The following is a 26848-nucleotide window of genomic DNA, read 5'->3' on the forward strand; positions in this document are numbered from 1 at the left end:
CTGTGCTTCCTGCATGCCTCTATCCAACAAATGTGCTGCTTTGCCACCTGCCTTCACAGAAAATATGTCCCAGATTGCATTTATCCATATACCTCTAAATGTACTCCTGTTTTTGAGCTGGTGGCACTTTGATCCTTAGAAAATGCTTCTTTGTCTCACCTGCCGCCAGTGTGTAAAAAATTTCCCTCCTTCCTTGCTTCCTGGCTTCCTTCCTTCCTCCCTTTACTTTGGTTTCTCCTCTTTGTACTAACTATTGCTCATCTGGATCTGCCCTTTACTTTTCTAACCTAGATTATCACAGGAATAACCTCCAAATGGCTTCTGGTCTTTTCTGTCTCAAATCTACTTCTAAACGACTGGCTTTCAATTATTTTTGACCAAGTTCCATGGTAATAAGTATATGTTACATCACAAGCAGGATGCCTTTTCTGTCCCCCAACACAGCTAGAAAGCACACATTATCTCTCTTTTTCCTATTTATATTTTTATTTATAGGTATAGGTATACTTAGCTATATAACAGAAACCAAAATTTCACAACATAATACTTACTTTCAATATTCTACGAACTCAATATTTTCTATTGTATTGTATTCCTATTCTATTCTATTCTCTTCTGTTTCTATTTCTATTAAGCATAATGCTGATCACAACCCCTGAAATTGATTTCATAACCCAGCAATAGATTATAACCCAGAGACTGAACAATATCTTTGCTCTCTATATACATTAGATTGATATAGCAAGAACAAAAATCTCACTCCATCATTCTCCATATTAATCCTTTTGGGAGGCCTCCTGTCACCTACTGGATAATGTCCGATATCTTGAAAAGGCATGCATGGCCCCCTGGCAAGCTGTCAGCTCTTCCAGCTTCATTTCTCCCCATTCTGCCCTGAACTTTCTACCCTTGCAACACTCAATTCCTTCCTGTTTAGCCTGGAGTTTTCTCTTTCGGGTTCTCCCTATCCTTATCCCCATGGCTGCTTTCCTCTAAAAGTAATACTTGGGTCATGGTAAGTAAAATGTCTATTGAAAGAAGTAGTGAGAAAGTGATCATCTAATAATCTGTGGTTGATTTCTTGGCACAAATTACCCCACAAAATCAATAACTACTTATTCATAGATTGGTCTCATCATCATCATTATCGACTAAAAACAGGTACTCCAGACATTTGTTTATTTCCGTATATAAAATATACTTTGACAGTGGCATTCAAGTATGTTTGAACCCAATGTTCTAGGTACTCATAACGATTCATACAAAGCAAGGAAACCACAATGAGACAGTATAGTGAAAATATTTTCCCCTTTTCATTACCCCGTACCTAACTATATCTTATTTCTGATAGGAATAGCATCATCTCCCAGGTGGAAACAAAGCCTTCTCTATTTTCTTGAATGCCAAATGAGGCAACAGAAGAGTTAAACATCTAAATGTTGAAATAAAAAATTTTTCCTCCTGTTCTTTTAGATAATCTGAATCAAAAGAGTAACTCACAAACTCACTCTGTTACATTTTTGTGAACAAATTCAAGTGGATCTCATCTACTCAGCCCCTGCAGAATCTGTTTGAACACCACACTGTATTGTGTATGAAGGCTGGAAAGGCACAGAGAAAAGACAGAGGATTGCTGTTTTTAACTTTGTTTTTTAAGCTTTGGAAGCCTTGCAATAAACTTGGAAAGTTGGACAGTGGGAGAAATGTTGGGTAACATTACCTAATACGTGGATAAGAATTATATTTGGGGCGCCTGGATGGCTCAGTGGGTTAAAGCCTCTGCCTTCGGTTCAGGTCAGATCCAGCTAGGCATCCCATCAGGCTCTCTGCTCAGCAGGGAGCCTGCTTCCTCCTCTCTCTCTGCCTGCCTCTCTGCCTACCTGTGATCTCTGTTTATCAAATAAATAAATAAAATCTTCAAAAAAAATTATCTTTGTATGTGTGTGTAAACCTCAACATGGAATCATCCAATTGAAATACAATTTAGTGTTGTGTAAAGCTTCAATGATTTGAGTTGGTCAGGTTTTGATTCAGAACAATGTAAACTGAGTTAACTATATTTAAAAACTACACTACCATTTATTGCCATTTGGGTCAAATCCATAACAAACACCTGTAAACTATGAAAATGATCCCGTTCATTGGAAGACATCCGCCAGTTTCTCATGGATTAATAATTTGTTCTGTATAAGGTCATCACTAATGGGATAAATTTAATTTTTCAGAGACACATACTAACTAACCACTGACTGGAGTTTAGTATCACGTATTTCTTGGTATTAACAGAGAAATATTCAATAAGTGAATTTGCTTTTTAAGTAAATATGAGAATATTATTTAAGTGTAAATTTCCAAGGAATACATTTTCATGACAATGATATTTAAGTGTTTCTTGATGCTTTTTAATAGATTTAGAATGTTTAATTATTACTTCTCTTAATTCCCCTTAAGAAAACACATATGGGTTAATACATTTTGTAGGTGATTTTATAGGGGAAGAAAGTAATGATCATTTTCTATGCTAGCAGTCCTCAGCTGTCACCTATTCAATAAAATGACCTGGGTACTTTAAAATACCAATGTCCCAGGCATGGTCATTATCTGAACCCCAGAGTTGTATCAGATTCTCTGAGGGTGGTTTTAGGTATCTCTCTCTCTATGTATATCTCTCTCTATAATATATATATATATATACATGTTTTATATATATATATATATATGTTATATATATATATAAATATATGTTTTAACATATATTTAATTTATATTTTATATATACATATATAATATATAATTTAATAGCTTCCCTAGTTGGTTGGAATTACGTCAAGAATCTATGAGGCTCATAATATTTTTATATAAAATTTAATTGTTCTTTCATTTGTAAAATGATACAAATTATAGCATAGTCTTCTTTATTGAAAATGCTCCTAGTCACCATCCTCCCCCCCTTCCTCCACCACTATGGGAAACTTAGTTCTTCCTGAGATGGTAAAAGCCAGCCTCTAACCCTCACCCCTTTCCCACTCTCCTTCCCCTTTTTGATTCTCCCCACATGCCTCCCCACAAGCTCTCCATGTTTCAGGTGCTGTGTGCAAATTCAAACTGCTGCTCCTTTTCTTACTGAGTCAATGGCTGCTCTTATGAAGAAAAGGGAAGCGGGGCTTAGCAGGAGTCAGATGACTCGGCTGTGTCTGGGAGCCAGGGCCATCTGGATCAAAAGCCTCCATAAAAACAGGAGCCCATCCCAATAAAGGGATGGACTTACACATTTTTCCCATTTCCCCTATCTTTTTAATAATACTCAGCCTGAAAAATATTTTGTTCCTTTAAACAATCAACTCTCCTTTGTGTAGCTTAAATCTTTTTTAATCTTTTTGATTCCTCTAGGATGTGACTGATGACCACTGAAGTTAATTAAATTACACTGAAATATGTAGGAAGTCTTTCTAAATGTCCACTTGAAAGACACGTTTCAGAATAAAAAAAAATCTTTAAGGATCTAAACAATAACACACTAAATTAGAATTTTAAAATGCATAACCTGAAAATGTAAATAAAGTCTTAGAATGTAGGCAGTGGGCCCTGTTCTTTGTTTCTAATATCTGGTTCCTTGAGGGCAAGAACTAACTTTTACTTGTATTTGTACCCCTGCATTTAGAACTGTGACAGGCTGAAACAGCTAGTAAATGTTAGTGGTATTATTTTACTTTTATTCTTATATTGACGAATCCTGCTTTTCTAGAGATTCATCTCACTTAACTAGTATTTAATTACAGGGATGTATCTAATTTTGTTATTTTTGAGTTTAAGAGAGGCATTTGTGTTTTCCTGCTATGTAAATTTGCTAGCATAGAAAAATACCTTTTATCATTAAATACTTACTAGTTATGATGTCCCTAAACAGAACAAAGATGGCAACAATCAAGTTAAAAACTGAAATGTTTACTCCTGAACATGAAGTTCGATAGTCAGTTTATACCTGACAACTAAGAAAAAAAATGAAGTATTTCTAGCTAACAATTTGTGCATTTAAGCGAAAGCTTCTATTTTTTTTTGCAGAAAGCAGTTAATAGTTCAAAATAGTGTTTGATTTAGATCACTGGTTCTGAAAGGGGGAACAGAGTGGAAAACATGCATTATTTTGGCCCCTTGCTTTAAATGAATTTCAAGTATTGTTAAAAGACGACGATAAATTTTTAATGCTAAGGGGGGAAAAGGATACAGATTAAAACAATAATGGTAAACACTAAACTAGGAAAAATATTCTGGGGTATTAAAGTTTTAGGTCACATTCATACTGTTCAGGGAAATGAGGTACTTGAGAAGTACAAGGACAACTTGTACATGAATGTGGAGTTCATCACGTTTTTCAAAAAGCAATTCTATATGAATGTACATTGTAGTTGGGCATTAGTTTCTATCATGCCTACTTAACAGTGTTCTAAGGAGTTCAAGGATGTTTGTTGTTCAAAGTCACACAGCAATTAGGAACCAGAAACAGCATCAAACACAGATAATTCAAATTCAGGGTTCTGTCTATCACAGCTCTGGACCCACATGGACACCTATGGCTATATGAACTACATATATGAAAGTGTGTACCACCAATTTGCTAGAGTGACAGTGGCAGGCACTTGTGAAGATGGTGTAGAATAAATCCTTGCTACTTAAAGGGGTCCCTGGACTAGTAATTTGGGAGCTTATTTGAAATAAGGCATCTGGTGGCCTGTCAAAGGTGTAAGGCATCAGAATCTGCTTTTTAATAATATTCCTATACAATTTTTATACACTTTAAGGTGAAAAGCAATAGAGTAAAGAATTCCAGATATGAAATTGGGGCACCTGACTTCAATCTCAGCCCTGCCACAAACTAGTTGTGGCACTGTAAATTGTTGTTTGCTTTTTAACTTTTTAGAATATCAGTTTATCTGTATAATGGCGTTGATAATATCTTTGAGGCCTGTTCCAGTGCTTATCTGAATAAGAGGGCCTGGATCCCAGCAGGAGTTTAAGAAATGCATACTGCATCCATATGCAAATCCACAGATGTTTAAAAAGACAACCCAGGCACTCAGAGAATTTGGTGAACTCTTGATTTCTTGATTATATTGCACTAAGAACTATCTTGTGTTAGAATCGATTTAAATTAAGCTTTCTGGGATGTCCACATTTTCATGCCCTAGAGATTTGCTACAGAATTATTCTCAGCAGAGCAATTATAGGTGAGGCTGCCCTATAATGAGATATCTTTGCTACTTCATTAAATAAACCCCCCTGGATGGGCTCCAAAATGGACCTGCCTCATACCAAATTCCATTACACTGGAAGTAATCACATAAGAAGGCCTTGGTGTGGGTTCAATCATCTGGATACCTAAAATTTACCATAAAGGCCATGTGTTCTAGAACAGTGATTCCCAAAAGTGGGTTCTCAGACCAATGCTTTACTGTCTCATGGGGAAACAAAAAAATAAAGACAATTTAGTTATCTTTTCATAAAATTAATATATAACCTATTTTTAAAATATCCTTCATTCTGAGAGTGTACCCTTTCTTTTTTCTTTTTTTTTAAGATTTTATTTGAGAGAGAGCGAGCGAGCATGAGCCAGAAGATGGGATGGAGAGAGAAGAGAGAGACAAGCAGACTTCCAACTGATAATGGGGCTCCATGTGGGGCTCAATCTCAGAACCCTGAGATCATGACCTGAGCCGAAGTCAGATGCTTAACCAAGTGAACCACAGTGTGCCCTTTCTATTTTCTATCCCTTTGGCATTAAACTGTTCCATACTTGTATAAAATAATGATGAAATAGATTGTAGTTTTTATAATGTTCTTGGACAATACAAATATAGTGTAAATCCTCTCTTCTACCACTAACTTTTTTTTTTAATTCAAAATTCAAAAATTCTAGAGCACTGTTATTGAAAAAAAGTGATTTAAAAGGAAATCCTTTCTTATGAAATTAGTGAGAGCATAGAACATTTTAAGTTAAGAAGCAAACTGTGCAGTTTCAACTGAAGGGCAAATCGTTCAATGTTGACTTATGTTCCTCAAATTACAGTGTGCACAAGGATCGCTATCCTGGCACAATCCAAAATTCTGTATTTCCAACAAACTCACAGTTAGAGTAGCTAAGGCATAGTGGTTAATTGGGGAACGAGACCACCCTGGTTCAGCTTCTCATTCTACCACTTCTAACTGTTGTCCCTCTAGCAAGTGATTCAACCTGTCACTTAGTTTTTTCATTAGTAACAAAAGAATAGTCCCCTCTGTTAAACAAAGAGATAAGAGGCCCCAAGTAGAATCTGTTGTGCTAAGCCCCGTGTCAGCATATAGACTTAATACCTAACCTAATTTCAGTTTCAGCCTTCCAGAAATATAACCTTTAACCAGTCAACATGAACCTAGCTGGTCATCACTATTTAGATAATCCAACTGATGAACCCTTTCTATTCTTAAGGGTGATTTTGCCGAAAACAATGCATTCTTTATTAATTTCCTTTTCCTGCACCTTCTCTGCCTTTTGCCCTTCAGAGCTCCTTTCTACCACTAGACAGCATGCTGCCACATTCCTTTTTTTGTTTTCTGTTTGTTTTTTAAAGATTTTATTATTTGAGAGAGAGAGAGAGAGAGATCACAAGTAGGCAGAGAGGCAGGCAGAAAGAGAGAAGGGAGGAAGCAGGCTCCCTGCAGAGCAAAGAGCCCGACTCGGGGCTTGATCCCAGGACCCTGGGACCATGACCTGAGCAGAAGGCAGAGGCTTTAACCCACTGAGCCACCCAGGCGCCCCTGCTGCCACATTCTTGAACTATTGAATAAAGCCAATTAGATTTTTAAATTTACTCTGTTGATTTCTTTTTTTAATCGATTTGATGGCAGCAGCAAGATTAAAAAAGATTTCGATAACTTCAGGGACCATGAGAAACACAGGCATGATAACCTGTGAACAGTCTGAGTGTGTCTTTCTTGCCATTTCTGAGGGCTGTGGGTGAGTTCTTGGTTCTGAGCTCTGCTTACTTTGTGTGGAGCTCCAGATCTAGTTTTTCAGTCTGCAATTCCCAGGTCTTTGAGTAAAAAACACTAGCCTTTGGTACTACTTCCAAATTCCATGTTGGAAATTGCTGATGGTTTAGTCTGTAGCTCCCCGTTTGTTTGGAATCCTTCTCCAGATTCCATGTTTGGAATTGCTTGAGGCAGCTTCAGTCCTCCATTTGTTTGGAATCAGTCTGCATGCAGCCCCTATTCTTAGAGTTCTGTTGGCTCAATCCTTATCCTGGTCCCAGGTTCCACGAAGGGAATTGCTGGTGGTACATGCACAGCCTTCTCTTGGTCAATCTGCAGTAACACATAAACCTCAGCCCTTGATCCTATATCGAGATCCTCACCCATAGTCCCTATTTGTTGAAGTTTGCCGGTTCAGTTCTTGCCCCAGCCTCCAGTTTGTTGGTTATTGCTGGTATGTAATGTTAAAATGAGGTAAAGGTTAACTGCTAATGGGAATCTTAGAAACTAAAAAAGCCACAAAAATTGGTGGGCAAGAGTCAAACACTTGAAGGCTGTTAGATCACTCATTATGTAACACAAAAACTCCCATGGAAGGATAAATTGGTTATCCAGAATGGGTTAGATTGACAGTAGGGTCATCTAACAACTTTAAGAACATTTTCATGCGGGCGTCTAGGTGGCTCAGTGGGTTAAGCCGCTGCCTTCGGCTCAGGTCATGATCTCAGGGTCCTGGGATTGAGTCCCACATCGGGCTCTTTGCTCAGCAGGGAGCCTGCTTCGCTCTACCTCTCTCTCTGCCTGCCTCTCTGTCTACTTGTGATCTCTCTCTGTCAAATAAATAAATAAAATCTTAAAAAAAAAAAAAGAACATTTCCATGCAATGAAGTATACTGTAAAACATGACACAGCTCTTAACCTGGCAGCACATCCTTTTCAGGTCTTAATTTGGCTCTGAGAGACCCAAAGCCTAAGCTAAAATGAATGAATGAATGAATGAATGAATGATAAAAATGGGATCCTTAAAATCCAGAGAGTTAAGTGTGGCACCTTCTGCCATACAGTTTACTTTATGTCTAAGAACTTTGGACACAGAAGTTATAAATATCTACAAAAATGGCACAATCGTACTAAAAAACAACTAGAATTACAATGACCATTAAGGTCTTATTTAGATAAGATTGTTTATTTAAGAAGTACACTTAAAAGCTAGGCCTCCCAAATCAAACAAACAGAATAGGATACCTATCTTAATTGGTATATAGAAGCTTCCAAAAAGCCTCAAGACTCTAAAATACTTTATTGAAAGTTTTGTTGCAAAAGGCTAATGAACAACTAAAGACACAAAAGATATCTAAAATAACACCTAGGCCTCTCCCATTATAGTCTCCTAAAAATCCATCGTCAAAACACTGGTCCAGAAACTGATGTCTCAGTTGTAATCATCTGGGACACTAGAAAACAGACTGTCCTCAAAGGCCCTATGCAAATTCTTTAACACCAACTCATATGCTCCCATATCTACCTTCAAAGGAAGGCCCCCATATGGGCCCCTCCCCAAACTGATGGGACTCATTCATTTCCTGGTAAACTGTTACATTATTCCCTTAAACAGCTAAAGGAAACTAAAATTAAATTTAATGAAAAACCTTGCCAAATTCTAGTAAATATCAGAGCTACACTCTCCATTTTAAACCCTAGTCAGAATCTGCAGATGGGATCCTGGAAAAACTAGCAGAAGCCAACTAAGGGTGAGAATTCTTAGTAGATTCAGCTTTCCCAGCTCTCTATCTGTAGTACTTGGTAGAGAGAGGAAATTAAAATATCTTCTGCAACCTCTTTGGGGACACCTCGTATATCTAAGGAGTTGCTCAGTACTGTCAGAAGTATTTATTGTTTGTCTTGGCTAACAGCTACAAAGTAGCTCTGTGGTCAAAAATTGACCCAATTACAGAGCTTGATAAGAATTTATTTTTAGGCTTCCTCTCTTAAGCCAAAATGAAACTCTATACCCAGAGAAAAAGAAAAAACCATCTGAGGGATTTGAAAAAGAACTTACTAAAAAAATAGTGTAGTTAAATTGGTGGATCAACCCTTGGTGTCCTGTAGACTGTGAGCCAATTCTTTGAGGAATTGAGAACAAAAGTCCCCATCTTATGTGTCTTCTCAGCACTAAAAATGCAGCTCCAGAGGCAGCTCAGGGTTCATCTATTCCTTTTTAACCAATCCTAAAATCTCCCCCATTTATCTCAAAAGACTTGTAAATATTGGCCTTAGAAAACTAAAGTCCTTCTTGGAGGAACTTAACATTCTTCCCTGTGCCTTTGAGATGGAAACTCTTATCTAGGCCATCTCTTGTAAGTAAAAACTTTGGGGAGGTAATTCTTACTGGGGGAAAAAAATGGGGGGGGGGGGTCCTCCTTTTCCCTCCCCTTTCCTCTCCTTTTCTTCCTTGTTTTAATAAAAAATGCTCCACGGCTTCCATGAGTTTATTAGTTAAAACAAATACAAATCTTAAGTGTCTTCTCCACAATATTAGTTTTAGAAAAAGCTTTAGCCATCTGAGCAAACAAACTTAATTTATTCCAACTGCTCTTTTATAATTAATGAATTTTACATTATTGTGCCTGTTTTATGGTTAAATTTTCTAAATGAAACTATAAGGTCTCTGTGTATGTGTGTTTATGTGTGTCTATATATGTGTATCATAGATATATGATATTTTTCTACCGCTGGATGGATGTTGCCAAAATTAATTTGTAAAAAAGCTCTATTTAGTTGGTTTAAAGGCAAGTGCTTGTAAGTACTGGATATTCTAAAACTCTCAGAAATATAAAAAATATTAACCCAAATGATTTTTAAGTTCACATGATCTAGGATTAATCTTTAGTAAATAAAAGCTAATTTAACAAAATTAAAGTTATTAGAGTAATAATCTCTAGTACATAAAAGCTAGTTTAAGGTATGTCTTTAGTGTTTTCAGCAGTAAACATAAAACTTTAATTCTACCTAGGTTTACTAATCAAGTAAGTTCTTATATCTCTATTAAAATATGTTGTCCAAAAAAACAACAAGATGACTAACTTTTTCTAATGTCTTATCAAGTTTTTATGGATAATCTAAACATAATTGTTAAGAACAAGTAAATTAAAACACATGTAGGTCGTAATGTGGGAAACAATGGCAGAAGAAAAATTATTACATTTCCTTACTACCTGTAGCCCATTGACAAATCTTTGAAATAGGCAGAGAGACATTCCTCTAGGGACTCAACTGCTTGGATGTTGATATTTTGGTAAGGGCAAAAAGAAATCATAGCCCAACCCCCAGGACCCTGTAAATCCCCCTTAATAATTAAAGATTTCTTTGAAAACTTCATATATCTCTACCCCCTCCAAGATATATCTTGGCAATCATCCCCCAAGTCTATGATCACTGATATAAAGCTGAAGGGGGTCATGACTGAGTTTTTACTAAACAGTAATAAACGACCTTTCCTAACAATAGCTAGTTCCCTCAGGATCCTGGAAACCCTCTTTTTCTAAAAATATCTGGGAGGTCTATACTACTCCTAACTCCCTCCCAACTTGAAAGTATGTAATAGGCCACTCCTCTTGACCCCAGTACAGCTCTTTCTGCCCACATGTCCTGTGCCCATGCTTTAATAAAACAACCTTTGTGCACCAAAGATGTCTTAAGAATTCTTCTTTGGCCCTCAGCTTCAAACTTTAACGACTTTCCTATGTCAGGTAGGGTAAAAAGTTGTTAGGTGGACTTTTCAGATAGTTTCCTCAAATCTTTATAGTAACCTAAAACCTGAAAATTTGCTAAAAAGTTCAATGATGTTATGTTAAATTCATTAAATATCCAGATCACTTCCAAATAAGGTAAAACTGAAACATTAATTATTGAATGTAGGTTTATCCTCTTTAGAATTCCTTTTTACAAAAGAACTAAAGATATTTTGATCTATCTCTAAACATATTTTATACCACACTGAAAAAATTATACTCTAAGAAAGGATTTATCTCTAGAAAACATAAAATATAAAATTGCCAATTTAAAGAATGCTGATGTAACAGTTCACAATTGTTTAGTTTTTACTAAAATTTAGGATTTAAATGGTGAAAAATACTAATATACAATTAATATTTCTAGATATGATAAGGGAAATACTGTATGTGCAGGGAAAGTAGGATGCGTGTTTTCAGTAAAAGAAGGTGTGAGGAATGGAGATGCATTTTTGTTGAGGAAAAAGTAATTTTATCCTAAAGAGAAGTAGACAAGAGGGAAAAAATAGGAAAAAATCTGAAACTAAAAAAGTTGTAGAAAGGTTATGGAGAAAGAACCTTGGGAAAGTAATTTTATGTGTGTCTGAGCTGGATAAAATTAAATAAATTTATTATAAGTTTTTTAATAAGCTTTGATATGATTAATGTTATACTTAAGAAAAACTAGAACTTAATATTTTTCATCTGCCAGAAGGACAAAAGTTTTCTTGGACTATTGGTCTGCTCCCGATAAGAGATTGTGAAAGGTTTTCCTCCTTTACCTTTTAAGTAATCTGGCTAAAAAGCAAAGATTTATGTTTTATCAAAATGATTTCCTGTGCTCTTTATCATCAGGTCTTTGATCACTTCAGGGAAAAAAAAAACCTGTCCTTTAAAAATTAAGGATCTAAGCATACAAATGTGATTTAATATGAATGTGTTTTTATCTTCAGCTTATAACTTCTGCCCTATTGGTATGTCTTCAGATGTGAATACAAACCCAAGAGTAAATAATGGCTGATTTTAATAAAACTTAACAAAGATGGATGAGCTGGTCACAGAGCTAAGCACTAATCTCACCCACATAATTGGTTCAACTTTATATAGTAAAAGTAAATCTTTAAAAATAAATTATTTCATCAAACCCATTTAAATAAATGCTTCCTGTGTTCTGAAATCCTAAAAGGTCGAAGTTGACTGCTTTATGGAAGCAAAATTGTTATCTTCTAAATCATTGCTTACCATTTTATCTTAATCGTTCAAAAAAGTATTATAAATTTACCTACCTAGTTAGTGACCATGTTATGAAAACTAAAGGAGCTAATAATTTGTCAATAGTACAAGGAAACAAACACCTAAGTAGAATATTTCCAATGGAGTTATTAGAAACATTGAAAATTATCATATCAATCTTCACAGCCTTTCCCCAGTTTTATTTTTGTTTCTTTTCTGTGGTTCTATCTTTAACAACAGCCAGTATTCTGTGTACTCCTATAGCCAACTTTGTACCACCCATTTGGCAAGCATTCTGTATCTTCCCGATGCCTCTCAAGTAATAAGCATTTTATGGGAAAGCTGCCAGTTATCCTTCAATATCCATTCTCTTATTATTAACACAACCCCTGAATGTTAGGGCCATCTAAAATAAAGATGACAGTTTTCAGCATCCTTTACAGGTTTGTGTGGCCACATGACTAAATTTGGGTCAATGGAAAAAAGAAAAATAGGAATAGTCTGTGCATCCCCTGCGAATTGTGCTCATGGGGATAAACCGTGCCTCTCTTCTTCCTTTTCTTGCCTTCTGGCTGGCTAGAATGGGATATGATGACACCAATAGGAGCTACCATTTGGATCATGAGGTCAATGCCACATCTTGAGGAACAAAGTGGAATCTGGAGCTCTGATGATCTTACCATACCACATTTGACTACCTACATTTATGTGGAAAACCAAAATAAAACAACACAAAAACCTTTCTTGCTTTAGACTCTGTTATTTTGGGTTTTCTGTCACTTGCAGCCAAACCTAATCTTAGCTTACATATATACAAATATTTATTCATGCATCTGTCTTTCAGGTGCGATCCTTATCATAATGCCTTAGTCTCTATCATCCATTCTACCCTACTTGAAGTCATGTTAAGACCTAATGAAAAGTAAGAGATGCATTAAATAATACCTATGAACAGTCAGTATTGAGGAAGTTAAATTTAGGAGAAGAAAGGATTAAAGAGTTTAAAAATCTTTTCTATTCCCAGCAATTCTGGTTTATTAAGAGACATGCTAGGTAAAATTTCAAAGTTAACTCCCAAGATAATTAGACAAGAGCTAGGCCAGATGTCTAAGCTAAGTTTTGGTCTCAAAATAATTACCTTTGTTAATTACCAGTAATTACTGTCAACATCCAACACTTTCCTAAAAACCCTTGTTGGGGGCTGGGGGAGGAGTGGAGAGAGGGAGAGGAAAGAGGGAAAGAGAGTGTGAGTGTTGGCTGTGAGAGAGAGAGAGAGAGAGAGAACAAAAGTATTTTCTAGTATAGTTATATCTTGGGGTCATTAAAACCTGATTCAAATTTTATAATTTTGAATATTGGGTTTTAAGGAAAAACCAGATATTTTCTTCCAGTTAATATAGATAGTTTTCCCTTCTACCCAGACTTAATTTGAAGTTTATAACCTTTCTTATTTTATGCTTTTTTTTTTTCATTTCCAAAACGATTACTTTTTTCATCTTTAAAGTTATACATTTAACCCTGGTCCCCAACCCTAAAAAAAATTTCAGCAGAAAATGGCCTTAGTAAGTCGTCTCAGGGTTCTTCTTGGAACCTTTCTTTAGCATCCTTTCCCTAGTCAAGAGGCCTCTGGTCTTTAGCTCAAATGACAGTATAGGACTCTCAGCGATTTGTGGATAACTTAATTTTTTGGCACTTTCTACACAGTTCACAAGCTTACATAATGCATCATTCTTCCTTACTTTGGGTAGAGGACCCTCTATGAGGACAGAAGTATTTATAGATGCATCCATTTGTGCACTACTTCATCACTTCATCTCTTTGGGCCTCTTTTCTGTGTTTAGAGTTTCTTTTTAAATATTTAGGGACACCATTGTCTGGCACTATCCATTAATAATTCATTGCAGATATAGTCATTTTTACCTGCAAGTAACAGTGTAAATAATACTTTACTCTTAACATCTCTACCACAAACAGCTCACACTTAACTCCTGCTCATGCTTCTGTCATTGTCCCTTTATGCTATCTCTATTTAACTGTTTACCGGTTTGGCTCCCTCACCAGATTGTTAGGGGAAAGGACCACATTATAGCTCGTGTTTTTCTATCTCCAGGAGCCACCAAGCACATATAGAATGCATTGAAAAAAATTTTTTGTAATTAATGAAATATGCAGTCACCAATATTGTCAGGTTAGTATGACTTCTAGTGACCCACTTTGGACTTTTTATAGATTCAGAGAGTCATAAGATGGAACAATTTTTCCCACTACCTATTTTGTGTTTCAGTGGCGATTCCCAAGTTTACTTTATCCATGGGCTATTTCTTTATGCCATAAACAATACTGACCAATTTACCTGCTTGCAGAGAGAAAAATTATTTATAAAGCTCACTAGAATGGGAAGGAAATTGAAGTTTGATGATAAAGTAAAATGGTGTTATTTTGTTTTTAATAAGTACCGGAAATAAATTATCAGTCCATGCTAAGCACCAAAGATGGTTGCATTTAATTATGAACACTACATATCAAAAGGGGAAAATTCATATACTCATTAACTGCCTATTTCTAGAGAGAGAATCTATATTCTACCCACCACCACCGTACTAAAACTTTATGGCTTTTATAGGTATACACCTAAATTATAAAACCAACAGCATTTTTATATGTTACCATCCACTCTAGGGTTAACAGAAAAAAGCATGTGTGCTTTTGGGGTGATTTCTACATGCTAAGTGCACACAGGCATATAATTTGCAGGCATATCTTATTTGCTTTATATAAACTGGCAATTGTATAATTCTGATATCATTCAATATTTTCACTCTATGACCACTGTTTATTACAGTATGATCAGAGCTACTCAATGTAATCAAACTTTCCATTTCACAGTTTCCTGTCCCCAATCTATATATTCTTTAATTCCATACCTCCAATGCTGTTCTGAACTGTCCTGCTGCCACAGCATATTTCTTTTGTCTGTAGCAAGAGCTGGCATCCTTTAAGGCTACCTGAAGCCATTTGTCAATCTGGGGCAGAAAGCTGACATTAGGTACATGCAAAGGGTCTACTATTTCAGCAGCTCGGCACGTTGGTCGAATCCCAGTCGACATGAAGGACTCAACAAACTCATAGCTCACATCCTCTTCATCAATGTAGACCAACTTCACCTCCACATCCATGATATTTTTTAAGGGAATGTGAGGCAGAGGCATGGTGATCAATGTGCTGTCAAGTTCTGTTATTTTTGCCTCTTTCTTTCCAGCTGGCTTTTCTTCATTTTCTGCCTTCCTTTTAAAGGCTACTTTCTCTAAATCATTACTTTGTTTTTCTTTGATGCTCTTTGCCATTTTTATTCTTTCAGCTGTGATTTCTACCTGTTTTTCTCCACAGTTTTTCTTAACCTCTTGTGACATTTCCAGGATGCTTGGTTGGTTTGCTAAGGTAGACATTTTCTTGCTTGTGTTTATCTTTGGAATAAGCTGATCGGGATGGACCCTATTCACTGTATTCTCCAAATTCCTACTGCTTCCTGAATCCATTGATTTCTCCCCCGAAACTCCTGTAAGTGTGAGAAGAAGGGAAATAACTAGAACAATAATTTGAAGTTCTAATGGCTTAAAACTATAGTCAAATTAATTTGAAACACTGTTTTATTCATTATAGGCCTTTATTGCCTTAAAGTAAAACTGTATGTACATTATCTGCTGACAGTTTTACTAGAGAAGTGTATGTTTCAATCTCAAACTCACCAAGAATTTGTTGAAAACACATTTAGACAGTGTCTTTAAAAATAATAATCAGCTGAACAACACTGAATGAACATTTGTATGGGGTGCCCAAATTCACTGAATAGGAAAACCTTATACATAGGTACTGAGAACAAAAAAAGACCAAAAAAATCCATCTCAATATTAATTTCCTTGGAAAGGCAGGTGGTCTAGAACTCATTATAAAATATACTGCTAACCTGCATAATAGACTTGGGAGTCTAAAGAAACCACAGCTGCTCCCTCTGAAAAGCTTCCAGAAATGTTGTAAGCACAATGTTTCCTTGATTTATTTCTTCTATTAGTAATGAAAATCTCAAGTTTAAACAGCTTTAAAGATAACTATTATTCAGAACTGATTTGATAGCAGAAGAACATGACCTTCAACCTCACATTAATGTGGAGCCACATATTCATCTTAAGTCTACTGTATTAATATTTTTTGTAGCAATGGTATCAAGCTGTACTTATATAGAGATGAGACATCTGCCTAAATCATTACTATCCAAAAAATTTAATAACTAATGATCTTTTGATTCAAAGGCATACTATATATTATCTCTGATGCTAGATTAATTTCAAAATATAAAATGTGCTAAGATTTAATAATTATGTAGTTTAGTTGGTTCCTATTTTTTAAAGATTCTTTGACCCAAAAGCTGATGTTTTTGTCCTGGGAACAATTCTTTAGGGTATATAGGAATAAGAACCACATTTTCCAAAGAAACTAAGAGATAGAGAGGTTACGCTACTTATCCATATTACACTGTTGGTCATTAGTTTTTCTAATCTCTGTATAATACAACCTGAATTGCTATTTCCTTCCTAAGACTTCCACTCACTACTTCTAGCATTCTCCACTCTTTCTCTATTAGCATGTTGTTCTTTACAGCTAATGGCAGACTTATATCAGAACACAGAGAGGAGAGAAAATGCAAGGCGTGAGGATGACAACAGGATAACAATGACTTAAAAGCTAACTTTCTTACTTCTTCTTATCTACCACAAGGACAGTACCTGACTCAAGATAAAGTCCTGAGTAGCTTCTCAAAATTTATGATTTTATTAAAATTGTCCATTTGTTTGAAAGACAGCAGTTTGCCTATTGAAAACCTCTAAAACACCCTGAAATTTAACCCAGTAATTTTTTTTAAAGATTTTATTTCTTTATTTGAGAGAGTAAGAGTGAGAGCCAGGGAGCACTAGCTGGGTGAGAGAGCACGAGCAGGGTGAAAGGCAGAGGGAGAAACATACACCCCACTGAGCAGAAAGCCGGATGCAGATGCAGGGCTTCATCCTGGGATTCCAGGATCGTAACCTGAGCCAAAGGCAGACACTTAGCCAACTGATCCACCCAAGCAACTCATGACCTGGTAATTCTTAAGAAAAACGAAGAAAGTAGCAAAACTGTATTATATGGTTGTACCTTGAGACACTTTTCTCCCTCTATCATTGTATATTTGTGTCATCAGAAAGGGCTTAGGTCAAACATGGACATACCAAAAACCCTACTATGATGGTCCAGATCTCATAGGAAAGATCAAGTGCTAATAATTCCAATAATAGTGGTCTTGGATGTTAATTTGCAAAGGATTCATATCGGAATATTTCCCCAGTGATTTATTCTGACAGAGTTCTGTGTCTATAGGGGAAAATATCTAAAAAAATTAAAAATTTTACCAGTCTATATTATGCTCAATACTGAAGAAGATAACCATGACTGGGAATCATAGGCCCCATCAATACAGCATTACTATTTACAAGGCTCTGTTTTTTTTTTTTTTCTTCTCTTTGAATTATGGCTGGCATCCAATACATTTCTTGGATCACTGATGTGGCTAGTCAGAGTTGTGAGGGGAAACTGACTTGGCCATCATTCTATCTTATGTTTTCTCTTATTCCATATAGGATTTGGTCCTTGAATTAGGATCTATGGTGGATGAACACTAGGGATATACATGTATACTAGTATTTCTTTCAATAGCGGAGATGCAGAAATGGAAGTAGCACAACTCTGACATCCCGCATATTCATTAAGTGTTTTTTTAAATGTTGCATGGAATTCTGAGTAAAATTTATAAACCACAATGTGACTAAGCTCCAAATAAAGAGGGATTCTTATGAATACTATAGAAATTATATTTATGTTCCCCCCTTGGTCTAATGTGGGTTTTTTTCTCTCTTCGTCTAATGTTATCTGTGAAGCAAAAGAGTTGTGATGCTGTTGAAAACTTGTTTAAAGCTCAAAATATTTGATCTTAAGGATTCATATTCATTTTTACAATAGACTGAAAAATATAAATAGGAATTGCTGGTGGGTGACCTACTCCAAAATTTTCATAGTATGTCCCAGGTATCTTTTCTAAACTCTGCTTTCAAAACCTATCATTAAAATGTATCAGAATATCTGTAGTTGGTTGTAGTTAGTAACATTCTGGCATCTACAGCAGCATTACTTATCTTTTCTGTATTTATTTCACATTTCTTGAAACATACACATGTATAAATTTATCTTTATGACCATTTCTTCTAGAAGATAATTGCTCTCCCTCCCTTTCTCTCTCCCCGCCCCAACCCGCTCTCGCTCTTCCTTCCTCTGTCCATTTTTCATTCAAATTCCCCACTCCAATCTTCCTTCCCAAACCCTTTTTCATTTCAAGAAGGAAGGTTTTATTGTTTTTAAGAAACAGGCATTTGGGTATATTCTGCATCAGTCCTTAAACCATTTGTATAAATCATAATTTGATCTTCAGTTTTGTACAAGAAACAGTAATAAAGGAGGAAAAAGTGTACAGGGTACACAGAGCACTCAGAAGGAGAAAGTTTGAGGGCAGATATTTTGTTTTCAAGCATCCAAATTCAGAAAAGAAACAATAATTCAGGCCCCCTCAAAAACTCAGAATAAATATTTTAGTGTCTGAAAGTGGCCTAAATGTGCAGGCTGAAAAGTATGGCTGAACCCAATCAATATTTTTCAATGTTGGTTACAAATCAGGTGACTTCATCTTCAGATTTAGAGCCTGTTCTTTATAAAAATTGTTGCATATCTACAGAAGGGTTATGCAACTGCTCCCTTACAATTTTTTTAAAAACATTATAAAATTACACTTAAATAATCTGGAATTCAAGGCCTTTCACCACCTAGCCCAGTGTATATTTCCAGACTTATCTGGCACTCCTATAAACTGCTCTGAAGTCAAGTTGAATTTCTTGTTACTTCCAAAAGATACTGGTTTCTAGTCTATTTGCTAAGAATCCTCCATCTTATTGTTCCCAGCTCATTGTACTTGTCCAAACCTAGCCAGATGCTATCCATCTCTCCCACCTCAGAATATCTATGGCATTTATACCACTTATTTTCTACATTGCAGTTATGCACAAATGACTTATTTCTTTCCATAAGCTCCCTAAAAGCAGAAATATGCTTTACTTATCCTGACATTAGTTCAGTGCTTTGCGTAGAGTAGGCATTCAAAAGATGTTAAAACAATATGGATGCTGTGAGTCAAAGGTTAATTTACAAATTTTAAGAGAAACAAATTGGATTTTTATAATGATATGGCCTGTAACTGTGCAAAAGTTGTACCTGAGATATTTTGCTAGTTTTAAAAATTTTATTTTAAATTTGGTCCTGGGTAAAGTACATTTTCTTCTTTGATAGTTCAAGTGAATCATGTACCAACTAGATTTAAACTATCAACTTCTTCATTTTTTTAAATAGTCAAGTTGATTAACATGACATTAGTCAGTGTTCCTAAGGCATTGAGTTATACTTTAATCATTACTTCAATAAAAATACTTTTAGAGAAAACTATTAGGCAATCATTATGTATGTCAAAGAAGTATTCACTGATAACACTCTGTAAAAATGCTCATTCTTTAATTTAGAAGACAGCACCATAAAATTGATTTCCTCATAGAGACATGCCTTAAAAAAAGAAGATCTCTGGAAATTATTTATATGAAACATTAGAACAATCTCTAAGGTTTTGTAATAAATACAGATACAAGAAACAAAGAGAGGTTAATGTTCAACCATTTCCAGGGAGTAACCATTTAAATATATCCAGTGGATTTTCAACACATTTATCTTTTTCTTTAAGCATTTTATCAAGCATTCTATTCTATGTGGCAGTTTCTGTTGCTTCCTCAATACAGACAGTGGTTTATATGGCTATTAGTACCACAAATTATTTATTAGAATTTCAATTGAAACAGTCGCCTCAGACATAGGCAATTCAGAAAAAGAAAATCCTTAAAAATGTGCTCTCTGAAACATTCGACATCACAGTTGCTATGGTTTTCTTTCTTAAAAAAAAGAAAAGGATCTAATTTTAACTTGCTGTTAAATGTAACCAGAGAAACATTATGAGAAAAACCATCTTGCTTGTTAGTCCACTAGTACACCTTGGTATTTTTAAAAATACATTAAAAATATTTCTTCAATTCAATTATTTATTGAACACCTACTATGAGCAACAAATTGTAACAAGTAATATAAAGGAAACTAAAGATGACCAAGACAGGGTCTTGGCATTCTAGAGCTCATACCTGGAGGTAGAAACGGAGAATGGGAAGAGGGATATATAGATAAACAAATTTATATAGAGGTGACATCCTAGTACTACACTGTGAACTACTGGAGAAGTGGAAATGTGTCACCATCCTTTTACTATCCTGATGTCTAGTTCCTTCAGAGCCAGGAATATAACAGGCCCTCAATGCACATTTGTTATTCAAATGAGTGCGTGGCTCAAGTGAGTACTATGGTAGCAGTAATGGACATGCTTCTGTGGGAAAATGTGACTGAGGCAATTTCAAAAGATTTGCTTTTTAGAATAGGTAGAATGAGAAGTGTCCCTCTGCAGGCAATTTTCTTCTCTTATCCAAGTGCCCCATAAGGAATATTTCACCATTATCAGAAGGGAGAGTAAATTTGGCTCACAAAGCTTGTTAAGAAATACAAAATAAAACACATTATGTAGTACTATATAAATAATAATAGCAACCAACAGGTACTCCAAGTTTACAAAGTTATTTCACTGGATTATTCTATTTCTCACAACTCTTTTAAACAGCACTACTACCCTCATTTTACTAATGAGGAAACCAAAAGATTAAGCAACTTGAAAGTGATTGCCAAGAGTTTATCATATCTAAGACTTGAACTGAGGACATCTAATATCACATTCCATAACTTTTGAAAACAGGATTATAAATTCTTCTGTACTGCACCATCATTCAATTGGATTTGTATTTTCCCTACCTTTTTTTTTTTTAATTCAATAACCAGGTATTTAACTTTACTGCCTTCTTATTGCATGCAACTCCATTTAAAATGGTAAAATGAACTGGCAATTTCTGGGCAGCAAGTATCTGAATCAAATTTGTTGAGAAAAGCATTAGATTTTGGATTTAGTTCATTAGCTAGTTAGTTAGTTGCAAGCATAAGTGTGGCCTTGTTATATTCTAGCAGTCATTCGATTCAGAAAGCAAGGATGTGGACATTGGACATTAAACATCACATGAGCAGATTCCAGGAATTTCAAACTTGAAATTAACAACCAATTTGCTGATCACTAAGTCACCAACCAAATGGGAATAATGGCATCAAAGCAATTGCACTTCTCTGTATGTGATACACTGTGACTACCTGCCACGTTGCACTGAAGAAGGCTTTAGAATGGTGGCTTCATCAAGGTATTATATAGTAGAAAGAGCATTCAGGTTGGAGTTGCAAGAAAACTTTGAATTCTACATTTATTGCCTACTAACTGAATGTTCTAGGAGAAATTATTCAACTTCTCTAAACTTTATTTTCCTCCTCTGGAAATGGGAATGACTGGATATGTGAGAATCAAATGATAGAATTCATGTAATGGAACATAAACTAAGAGAAAAGGTGGGGTGATTACACAAGCAGCCTCCCTGGACATTCCTTTGCTTTTTCAAAGGATAAAATCTTCTGTCTGGATCCCATGTTTCCATCTTCTCAATGACTATGGTCTTACAATTGTCACCTTTCCACATCCTCTCTTCCTCTCTTGCTTAATCCTGTTGATGTGCACACTAATCTAGCAATAATCTAGAAAAATAAATAAGCAAACTCCCTTGCCTCCACATCTTCCTGCCACTGTGCCCTGTTGCTTCCACCATTCACTGCAAAATGGGTGAAGATAATTTTTTATATTCTTTACATCTGCTTTATCATCACATAGCCTCTTCCCAAGTCACTCTTTTCAGGCTTCAGTCTCTACCATTCCATTAAGATTGCTCTTGTATGAAGAAATAATAGGGAATATGGTCAGTGATACTGAAATAGTTAGTATGGTGACAGATGGTAGCTACATGGTGAGCTGAGCATAACATACAGAAAAGGTGAATCATTATGTTGTACACCTAAAACTACTGAAACATTTTCTGATAACTATTTTCGAATTAAAAAAATTAAAAAAAAAAAAGGGAAAAAAATTTTAAAAGGCAGCTCTTGTACTGGTCTACCATGACTCTCCTGGTGCTGACTCTCGGCCCTCATCTGCCAGGTGCTCCAAAAGCACTCTTCAACAGGTGACACTCTATCAGCACACGTTTTTCCTCATCTATGATACCCTGCTCTTGCTATCTTCTTGTTATTTCACTGGCCACTTATTTTTAAGTCTTCTGGGTTGGCTCTTCCTCTTTTGTTCCACTTGAGAGCTGGAGCCACTTCTTTTCTCCAAGTACATTCTCTCCTTAGGAGATTTGTCTGGTCCCATAGCTTCAAATTCCATCAAATGCTCTTAACACCCAGTGTTCCAACTCTAGCCCTTTTAGACTCCCAGAATTTTAAAATTGTAGACTCAACTGTCTATGTGACATCTCTACTTGAATTATCTAATATGCATCTTAAAATTAAGCCCAAAACAAATCTCTTCATTTTCATTCCTTCAAATCGCCCCCTCTTCCAGTCTTTCCCATTCCAGTATATGCCCCCCACATCTATTTGGTTGGACAGAACTTTACAAGTTTTCTTTGACTCCTTTCTTTAACTTACCCCATCCTACAATTCATCATCATGTCCTGTGGACTCTTTCTTTCAAAGTTCCTCTTCTTTGCATATTCATGAGAGACCTTCCTCCAGGCCCCAAGACCTCCTGCCTAGATTATTATAATTTCTTCCTCATATACAGCAGTCCAAATCATCCTTTTAAATGAAAATCAGATCCACTTTCCTACTTAAAACCTTTCAAGGACTACCCATAACACCTAGAATAAAATACACATCCCTTATGTTCTGCTACTTCTGAAAATTCATCACAACTTTCCTCCATTTTCTACTGTTTCAGCCACGTTGCTTTCATTCTGTTCTGCTAATTTAGCAAGTACATTCCTATCTTGAAGCCTTTGTACTAGTTGCTCTGGAATATTTTCTTTACTGTGTTTCATGTTACTCAGATCAAAGCTTAAATGTCTGTTCCCAAAGAAACAGTCATATATCTATTTCTAATCTCTCCACATCACTTATCACAGTGATATTTACTTATGTATGTTTCATTAGTATCTGTCTTCTTCCACCAGAATATACCTAGTTCACTGCTTTATATTCAGAATGCACTGACATACAGTATTACACAATAAATATTTGTTGATTGGACAAATGAAAGATCGTATCTATATGCACACTTAGTGAAGAATTAAAAATTATCTTTTTTCCCACTTGCTGCATCACATTACAAATGCTTAGACAGTTTAGCTGAAAGTCACCTAAATAGAAGGAAGCTTTTTACAACTGGATTTCACCATTGAAAGCTTTTCTGTGGCATCCTGATTCTTCTCTTTCCTCTTTTCTTTTCCTTCCTACCCTTCCCATTTCTTTTTTCTTTCCTTTCTTAAAATTTTTATTGTTTGCTACTTTAAGTCATTTACGACACACTAACTCTGGTCTTGTCTAGTTTAATTATTGTTAGAGAATAAATAATTATTTTCTGATTCTTTGTTGACATAAATTATGGCTCATACAGAACCAAAAGCATTAGAAAACTAAGACCTTTCCAGTAAAGTGATAATGATATAACTTGCTATCTTTACAAGTGCAGTCCATGAGGATATGTCTATACTTCTCTAAATTCTTTAATCTAGTAGGTTTGTAAAAATAATAATTCATATGCTGTGGCAGGAATATGAAAATAGGGAAATTAAAATTTTTGTGTACCTCACAGACCTTTGGTAACATTGATTTAAAAGTTTATTTATTTATTTATTTATTTTTAGTAATCTCTGCACCCAGTGTGGGGCTCAAACTCTCAACCCCAGATCAAGAGTTGCATGGTCTTGGACTGAGCCAGGAAGGCACCCCTGGCTACATTTCTTTTTAAAACATAAATGCAATCATCCCACAAAATTCATGGACATCCTGAAAGTTCAAATTTTGTTGTTTTCTTTGCAAACATTCCTCTGTTCTTTTATAAAAGTGATCCAAGTTTTTATCTACTTATGAGGCTGAGACCATATAGGTGTGTAAAGAAACTCTTTTTCCTTTAACTTTGTTCTCCTCTTTAATTGTGTTGGTAGAGTTTTTAATTTTTAGATTTTCATGTTTTATTTCTTAGACTATAACTCAGAATTATAGGAGGAAAGCCTTTCAACATACTCACATCTAATCTTACTTTGTTGATGAAGAAATGGGAGTCTCAGGCAGGTGAAATGACCTGCTTATGGTCACACAGCAAATCAGTGCTTATAAACCATATCATGCAGCCCTCAGAATTCTTTCTACCTCACCCCACTGCCTCCTACCACAACACACAAAGTGAATTGTCACAGTTGTCATTTCCAAATGAAAAAAAAAAAAAAAACCATATATTGGATAGCTTAGGGCTTTGTCTGTGTCATGAAATTAAACAGTAACCATGAAGATTTCGTATCTTTTTATCTACACTTTAAATTACTTAATTGCTCATATTTTAAAACATATTTTAAAGTTAAATCTACCTAGAAGTGGGAACTGTATCTTAAAAAGCCAAACAAAACAAAGTAAAACAAATCCAACTTTCTATTAGAAATAATTTTAAATTTACAGAAAAATTTTAAGAATAATATTGAAAACTCAACTGCCCTTTATCCATATTTGCCAACAATTTAAACATTTTGGCTACATTCATAATCCTCTCCTTAACATGTGTGCTTGTATGTGTGTGTTTAGTGTAGTGTAGACATGTATAGACAGATACACATATATATGTTTATTAGTTATTCTTTTGGAGTCATTTGTGAGTAGGTTGTATACATCATGCCTCATTACCCCTTATTACTTCAGTGCACATTTCTTAAGATCAGTAATATTTGTCTTGTGTAATATATTTATCAAATTCATTGACTTTAACACTGACACAATACTATTGTCTAATCTACAGTCCCAATTCTAATTTTGTCAGTTGTCTTAATGATGCCCTCTTACTATTTTTTCCTTCAGTGTAAGTTTCATTCTAAGATATATAGTGCATATAGTTGTCATGTCTCCTCAGTTTCTTTTGCTCTGAAACAGTTTCCCAGGCTTTTTCTTGTCTTCCAAGTCACTGGCATTTTTGAACAGATTATAAAGTCTACCTCAATTGGGGTTTGTTTGATATTTCTACATGATTAGACTTGGGTTAAGGCTACCCAGTCAGAATACTACAGAATGATGTTGTGTCTTTCCTTAGGTATTACATTCGAAGGCACACAATGTTCACTTGCTTTTCTTTGGTGATGTCTGTTTTAATCACCTGGTCAACATGTTAGATTTCCCTCTGGCAACTTAAAAGCAGCCTCTGGGGAGACATTTTGAAACCATGTGATTATTCTGCTCCTCATCAACCTTCTCTCTCCCAATTTAGCATCTACTGATGATCTTTTGACTGACCAATCTTAATGATAGTTCCAAAATGGTGATTTTTCTCTTCCCAATTTACAGTATTACTATAATGCTTACACAGAGGGTTGACCACCACTAAATTATTGATAAAAACATGTTTAGCCTTTTCCCAAAATACTGTTTGACTTTATGTATCCTCATTTTTTTTAAAAAGTAAAACCTGTGCTTTCAAGAAATATAAATTAAGTAAGAGTACACACAAACATTTACCTAATAAGGACTGTTTTATTTTAAAACATTTTAAAATCTGAAAACTGAATTTTGAACAATGGAAGGGACTCACAGGGCATACATATTCCAATTCCTTCATTTTGAAGATAAGGACCAGAGAGAGCATATCCCTATTTGGTGGCAACAGTAATACTTGAAGTTGATGTATAGACTCTGGTTCTAGATTTCTATCACATCCACATTTCTTTAAATGTAATCGACATTTATTTGTTAAAAACATAATGTCTTCATTAGTTGGAAACAAAAGCTCATTGCATTAAATAAGCAAGATAAGGGAAGATTACAGTGATGACTTAAAAAAATCTATCTTTTTTTTTAATTTCTTTTTTTTAAATTTTTTATTTTTTATAAACATGTATTTTTATCCCCAGAAAAAAATCTATCTTTTAAAAATCCATTAATTCATTTAATTATTCATTCATGATTGACTAATAAGCTACTCTCTATCATGATCTGTGTCAGCATGGAATGCAATGTTGAACTAGAGATCACATCTACTCTCAAAGAGTTTATGATTCAGTGGAGATTCTGTTAGTATGCACCAGAATCGGCTGAGGCCCCTTAGGTTCCAGGCCCCACAGATTTCAGTCAGTAGGTCTGGGGTAGATGTACAGGTATCTGCATGTTTAATAAGCAGAGAAGGGCTACAGTAGAAATACAAGAGGTCCAAAACATTAATATGGTTACTGTATATGCACCACCTCCTGACTTTCCCACTTCATCTCCCACCACTTGAAATTAAAAGTATTAGTAAAATGGGACACCTGGAAGGCTCAGTTGGTTAAGTGTCTGCCTTCTGCTCAGGTCATGGTCCCGAGATCCTGAGACAGAGTCTCGCATAGGGCTCCCTGCTCAGCAGGAAGTCTGCTTTTGTCTCTGCCTGCCACTCTCCCTGCTTGTGCTCTCTCTCTGACAAATAAATAAATAAATAAAATCTTTTTAAAAAAAGTATC

At 35.4% G+C, this 26848-nt stretch overlaps 1 protein-coding gene and 1 long non-coding RNA gene across 5 annotated transcripts in view; one reads left to right on the top strand and one right to left on the bottom strand.

Annotated features, from left to right (window-relative positions):
* Positions 1 to 5757, top strand: part of LOC309843588 — a 30411-nt gene extending 24654 nt beyond the window's left edge. For both annotated transcript variants that reach the window (XR_014300232.1, XR_014300233.1), the window contains one exon: positions 5576 to 5757. This is a non-coding gene — a long non-coding RNA (uncharacterized lncRNA). The remainder of the gene's footprint in view (positions 1 to 5575) is intronic.
* SPATA16 (spermatogenesis associated 16) overlaps positions 1 to 26848 on the bottom strand; it is a 253671-nt gene that overhangs the window by 214396 nt on the left and 12427 nt on the right. For all 3 annotated transcript variants that reach the window (XM_082688992.1, XM_082688990.1, XM_082688991.1), the window contains exon 2: positions 14933 to 15564. In XM_082688992.1, coding sequence (XP_082545118.1) covers positions 14933 to 15544 — 612 coding nt within the window. In that variant the 5' untranslated portion in view covers positions 15545 to 15564. The remainder of the gene's footprint in view (positions 1 to 14932; positions 15565 to 26848) is intronic.

The sequence above is a fragment of the Mustela nivalis genome (assembly GCF_964662115.1).
Source record: "Mustela nivalis genome assembly, chromosome: 1".
NCBI lineage: Eukaryota > Metazoa > Chordata > Mammalia > Carnivora > Mustelidae > Mustela > Mustela nivalis.